Source organism: Tachypleus tridentatus, chromosome 6, assembly GCF_004210375.1.
Source record: "Tachypleus tridentatus isolate NWPU-2018 chromosome 6, ASM421037v1, whole genome shotgun sequence".
NCBI classification, from domain to species: Eukaryota; Metazoa; Arthropoda; class Merostomata; order Xiphosura; family Limulidae; genus Tachypleus; species Tachypleus tridentatus.
The window spans coordinates 148,759,526-148,766,752 of record NC_134830.1 but is presented as its reverse complement, the minus strand read 5'-3'; the positions used below and the strand labels follow the sequence as shown (position 1 = coordinate 148,766,752).

Below are 7,227 nucleotides of genomic sequence, written 5' to 3'. Positions count from 1 at the left end.
TGAACTACACTAGAACCAATAGCAATGTTAGTAAGTAACAATAACATCTCCTCTAAACCACACTAGAACCAATACAAATGTGTTAATAACATAACATCTCATCTAAACAACACTAGAAGTAATAGTAATGTGTTAATAACATAACATCTCCTCTAAACTACACTAGAACTAATAGGAATGTGTAAGTGACATAACATCTTCTCTAAACCACGCTAGAACCAATAGGAATGTGCTAATAACATAACATCTCCTCTAAACCACACTAGAAGTAATAGCAATGTGTTAATAACATAACATATCCTCTAAACCACACCAGAACAAATAGGAATGTATTAATAACATAATATCTCCTCTAAACCACACTAGAACTAATAGGAATGTGTTAATAACATAACATCTCCTCTAAACCACACTAGAACCAATAGAAATGTGTTAATAACATAATATCTCCTCTAAACCACACTATAACTAATACCAATGTGTAAGTAACATAACATCTTCTCTAAACCACACTAGAACTAATAGGAAAGTGTAAGTAACATAACATCTCCTCTAAACTACAATAGAACCAATAGGAATGTGTTAATAACATAACATCACCTCTAAACTACACTAGAACCAATAGAAATGTGTTAATAACATAATATCTCCTCTAAACCACACTATAACTAATACCAATGTGTAAGTAACATAACATCTTCTCTAAACCACACTAGAACTAATAGGAATGTGTAAGTAACATAACATCCTTTCTTAACCACACTGTAATTCATAGGAATGTGTAAATAGCATAACATTTTTTCTAAACTACACTGGAGTTTATAGGAATGTGTAAGTAACATAACATTTTTTCTAATCACATTGTAACTTATAGGAATGTGTAAGTAATGCTACATTTCTTCTGAGCTATAATGGATCTTACAGAAATGTGTAATTAACATTTCGTCTAAGCTGTACTAGAACTTATAAGAATATGTAGGTCTACTTTAAATATACTATATTTTAATCATATATGTTATAACTGTTTAATTCATAAATCCAAGATATGCTCACAACATATACCATAAAAGCTTTATGTTATTTTCCAACATCTTACCAAAAGATTTCTACCTTATCTTTCATATCTTACTAAATGCTATGTACCTTATCAAAGCATTATGCTTTACTATCTTGTATATTATCAAAATTTTGTACCTCCACTTTCTGTATCTTTCCAAAGCTTTGTGTCTTATATTTTAGTATCTTACTAAACGTTTTTCATCCTACCTTTCTGTATCTTACCAAAGCTTTGTCCCTTATCTTTCTCTATCTTACTAAAAGTCTTTTATCTATCCTTTCTGTATATTACTAAAAGTTCTTCATATTACCCTTCTGTATCTTATCAAAGCATTGTGTCTTATCTTTCTGTATATTACTGAAGATGTTGTGTCTTATCTTTTTCTATCTTACTAAAGGTTTTATGTCTTACCTTTCTGTATTTTAGGAAATCAAGAGCTATTTGTACATTCTGCAACATGTGGAACCTCATCCGACCCCGTTCACGTGGCTGGAGACAGAGGTGCAACATTTGATTATCATTCAGGTTTATGTAATTGATGCATTAGTAGAACATATAGATTCATTATCAAAATATATATCTTGTTAAACAAAACCAAAACTTCAACTTGAAGGTTTCTAACCCAGTGACTTATAATATAAATTCTTAGTTGGCTACAAACAGAAATAAAATTCTTAATAGTGGAACCAGACACCTAGGACTAAATCAAAACTAGTTTTTTAGTTGGCATGCATTTTTATAACTTCAGACCAACACTAATTTGAAATCAACTTTAAAACACTGTCTAATGTTCATGTGGAGTCTCATCCTAACATCCATTACCAGAAGATTAAACTGTTGTTTCTTAAAAAATCATTTGAATGTCATTTATATTTACAAGTGTTCCAAGCATCCTGAAGTATATACAGAATCTTTTACAAGAAACCTGGTGGATAACATACTTTACGTACATGCTAGTGTCGAACATTCTAAAATTTGTTAGATTTCACTGATACACCAGTAACTACTGACAAGTTTAGAACTCTAGGAACTACAGGAAATTGTAATCTATTATAAATTACAGATATTAACTATCAGAAATCTAATGAAGAAAATTTCTAATACTAGTAATATTTTGTTGGGAGTGTAATTAAACTAATATTAATTATTTGTTAGATAATTTAATGATATTGTGTTTTTGTTGGGAGTGTAATTAAACTAATATTAATTATTTGTTAGATAATTTAATGATATTGTGTTTTTGTTGGGAGTGTAATTAAACTATTATTAATTATTTGTTTGATAAGTTAATAATATTGTGTTTTTGTTGGGAGTGTAATTAAATTACTGTTAATTATTTGTTAGATAATTTAATAATATTGTGTTTTTGTTGAAAGTGTAATTAAACTATTATTAATTATTTGTTACTTAATCTAATAATATTCAGTTTTTGTTTGGAGTGTAATTAAACTATTGTTAATTATTTGTTAGATAATCTAATTATATTGTATTTTTGTTGGGAGTGTAATTAAACTACTGTTAATTATTGTTAGATAACTTAATAATATTGTGTTTTTGTTGGGAGTGCAATTAAACTACTATTAATTATTTGTTAGATAATTTAATAATATTGTATTTTTGTTGGGAGTGTAATTAAACTACTATTAATTATTTGTTAGATAATTTAATAATATTGTGTTTTTGTTGGGAGTGTAATTAAACTACTATTAATTATTTGTTAGATAATTTAATAATATTGTGTTTTTGTTGGGAGTGTAATTAAACTACTACTAAGTATTTGTTACTTAATCCAATAATATTGTGTTTTTGTTGGAAGTGTAATTAAACTACTACTAAGTATTTGTTAGATAATCTAATAATATTGTGTTTTTGTTGGGAGTGTAATTAAACTACTATTAATTATTTGCTAAATAATCTAATAATATTGTGTTTTTGTTGGGAGTGTAATTAAACTACTACTAAGTATTTGTTAGATAATCTAATAATATTGTGTTTTTGTTGGAAGTGTAATTAAACTACTATTAATTATTTGTTAGATAATCTAATAATATTGTGTTTTTGTTGGGAGTGTAATTAAACTAATATTAATTATTTGTTAGATAATTTAATGATATTGTGTTTTTGTTGGGAGTGTAATTAAACTATTATTAATTATTTGTTTGATAAGTTAATAATATTGTGTTTTTGTTGGGAGTGTAATTAAATTACTGTTAATTATTTGTTAGATAATTTAATAATATTGTGTTTTTGTTGAAAGTGTAATTAAACTATTATTAATTATTTGTTACTTAATCTAATAATATTCAGTTTTTGTTTGGAGTGTAATTAAACTATTGTTAATTATTTGTTAGATAATCTAATTATATTGTATTTTTGTTGGGAGTGTAATTAAACTACTGTTAATTATTGTTAGATAACTTAATAATATTGTGTTTTTGTTGGGAGTGCAATTAAACTACTATTAATTATTTGTTAGATAATTTAATAATATTGTATTTTTGTTGGGAGTGTAATTAAACTACTATTAATTATTTGTTAGATAATTTAATAATATTGTGTTTTTGTTGGGAGTGTAATTAAACTACTATTAATTATTTGTTAGATAATTTAATAATATTGTGTTTTTGTTGGGAGTGTAATTAAACTACTACTAAGTATTTGTTACTTAATCCAATAATATTGTGTTTTTGTTGGAAGTGTAATTAAACTACTACTAAGTATTTGTTAGATAATCTAATAATATTGTGTTTTTGTTGGGAGTGTAATTAAACTACTATTAATTATTTGCTAAATAATCTAATAATATTGTGTTTTTGTTGGGAGTGTAATTAAACTACTACTAAGTATTTGTTAGATAATCTAATAATATTGTGTTTTTGTTGGAAGTGTAATTAAACTACTATTAATTATTTGTTAGATAATCTAATAATATTGTGTTTTTGTTGGAAGTGTAATTAAACTACTCTTAATTATTTGTTACTTAATCCAATAATATTGTATTTTTGTTGGAAGTGTAATTAAACTACTACTAAGTATTTGTTAGATAATCTAATAATATTGTGTTTTTGTTGGGAGTGTAATTAAACTACTATTAATTATTTGCTAAATAATCTAATAATATTGTGTTTTTGTTGGGAGTGTAATTAAACTACTACTAAGTATTTGTTAGATAATCTAATAATATTGTGTTTTTGTTGGAAGTGTAATTAAACTACTATTAATTATTTGTTAGATAATCTAATAATATTGTGTTTTTGTTGGAAGTGTAATTAAACTACTATTAATTATTTGTTAGATAATCTAATAATATTGTGTTTTTGTTGGGAGTGTAATTAAACTACTATTAATTATTTGTTAGATAATCTAATAATATTGTGTTTTTGTTGGGAGTGTAATTAAACTACTGTTAATTATTTGTTAGATAATTTAATATTGTTTTTGTTGGAAGTGTAATTAAACTACTGTTAATTATTTGTTACTTAATATAATAATATTGTGTTTTTGTTGGAAGTGTAATTAAACTACTATTAATTATTTGTTAGATAATCTAATAATATTGTGTTTTTGTTGGAAGTGTAATTAAACTACTATTAATTATTTGTTAGATAATCTAATAATATTGTGTTTTTGTTGGGAGTGTAATTAAACTACTGTTAATTATTTGTTAGATAATTTAATACTGTTTTTGTTGGAAGTGTAATTAAACTACTGTTAATTATTTGTTACTTAATATAATAATATTGTGTTTTTGTTGGAAGTGTAATTAAACTACTATTAATTATTTGTTAGATAATTTAATAATATTGTGTTTTTGTTGGAAGTGTGATTAAACTACTATTAATTATTTGTTAGATAATCTAATAATATTGTGTTTTTGTTGGAAGTGTAATTAAACTACTATTAATTATTTGTTAGATAATCTAATAATATTGTGTTTTTGTTGGAAGTGTAATTAAACTACTGTTAATTATTTGTTACTTAATATAATAATATTGTGTTTTTGTTGGAAGTGTAATTAAACTACTATTAATTATTTGTTAGATAATCTAATAATATTGTGTTTTTGTTGGGAGTGTAATTAAACTACTGTTAATTATTTGTTAGATAATTTAATATTGTTTTTGTTGGGAGTGTAATTAAACTACTACTAAGTATTTGTTACTTAATTTAATAATATTGTGCTTTTGTTGGGAGTGTAATTAAACTACTATTAATTATTTGTTAGATAATTTAAAATTGTTTTTGTTGGGAGTGTAATTAAACTACTACTAAGTATTTGTTACTTAATTTAATAATATTGTGCTTTTGTTGGGAGTGTAATTAAACTACTATTAATTATTTGTTAGATAATCTCATAACAGTTTGTGGTCAGATAATCAGTTCTAGTGGATGTTTGAACCGCAATGTATGAACTTACCAATAACTCTCCTGACAAAACCTCCAAAAGTGAAATGAGGTTGTGACCATCACGTAAATCTTCAAATAATTCCTCCACATGTTTATTTGCCTGATAAAAATATAAACAGGTGTTTTATAAAATCAACGAATGTAAAACTTTCTACATGATTCATGTAATAGAGTAACGTGATATTCTACTGTTACCTTAGAGATTTTGCATCAGATATCTCACAATATTATATGTTGTTATTATATTAGCCTCGTTGTTGTTATTCAACTGGACAAATGGACATGGGGTTGGAAAATATGGAACAATATGAAAAGAACCCACACAAAAAAAGTTCATTGTATTTGTTACAAGAAAGCGAAAGATAATTTGTTTTACCTTGTTCTGATAGACATACAACTTTATTTGGATTATAAATAACGTATAACGTTGACGAAGTTACATTAAAGTATGTACGTCTGTGATTTAAGTTCTCATTATGGTTTTATAGTTGCTGTTTAACTTCGCACAAAGATATATCCGTACTAGTTATCCCTAAATAACAGACAAAGCTCGCCACCTTCACTCACTACCATTTGGTTACTCTTTCACTAAAGACTAATTGTAATAACCGTCACATTATATCACCACTACGCGTGTGCAGTGACGGGATTCGACCCCACTATTGTGAATCGAGTGCTCCAGCCACCTTGCTGTCCCTAAACTCGTCTTGGAGTAGCTTTTACAATTTGGATACAAATACATCACCGACTTCGAGTACAACAAAATGTATCCATTGATCACAAATTACTTTATCTCTCATGATTAATAAGCGATAGCAGTGAGAAAAACCTGGTTCTTTAAATAAAACAATTGTTGTAGGTTCTTATCTACAATTTCGATATTTGTACTGTTGTTTTGGTGTAACGTGATTAGCGCATGGTTTAACGTCAGGCTTTTTATGTTTTTCTGAAACGTTAGGACTTAATTTGACAATACGAAAATCCAAGTAAGACTAAGCGTAGCGTGGAGCTTGTTGTCTGACACTGTAACTCATGCGTTCTTCAAGAAACACTATTAATATAAGAAGCACTTTACATACGATAAAATATGTAGTATGTGTAATCTCTATTAAGGTGTTAATTATCGGTGACAATCAGGCCTATTGTTGTTGAGTGGCACTGTTATAAGTCGTACTTATAAAAATTGTGGATTGTACCTTGCACTGTTATTTCTACCCTATAATTCAAAAGAGCCCACCCAACAACAGAAATCGTTTAAAACATTTGACTAAATTTATAAGTTTTAAAAGAAACTGCACCCACTTTCCATTTTTTTATTAGTAGATGTGTCTGATGGCTATGCGCGTTATTGTTTAATATAAGATAGTACAAATATTAATACGTTTCAGATGAAAAAATAATAAATATCTGTGTCGAAATAAAACAAAAATATCCCACGATGCAACATTTGTGGTTAACATAGTAACACAACTTTTCTAAACGAAGCATGCACAAGTACTTTCTGTGTCAGAGTACATACTAATACAGAAACTGGGTGTTATTACTATATATCAGATTAAAGGTTATCGTCTGGTATTTACGAGATGTTGATACTGTCCTACGGCTTGAATTACCTTGTCACTCAAAATGTACAGTAGCTACACACTTTTGAACTTTACAAAGCTTTATCTACAATAAAACGATACGAGATAATAAGTTATCACAACAAACAAGCTGACTAGTTTACCACATACTGATATAACAACTGGAAACTAAACATTACT

General features: G+C 26.5%; 1 protein-coding gene across 1 annotated transcript in view; it reads right to left on the bottom strand.

Annotated features, from left to right (window-relative positions):
• Nucleotides 1-1,411: 1,411 nt before the first annotated feature.
• Nucleotides 1,412-7,227, bottom strand: part of LOC143251768 (plectin-like) — a 108,999-nt gene continuing 103,183 nt past the window's right edge. The window contains exons 5-6 of the mRNA XM_076503011.1: nt 5,475-5,564; nt 1,412-1,546 (exon numbers count right to left, since the gene is read on the bottom strand). Of these exons, the coding sequence (XP_076359126.1) occupies nt 1,412-1,546; nt 5,475-5,564 (225 nt within the window). The remainder of the gene's footprint in view (nt 1,547-5,474; nt 5,565-7,227) is intronic.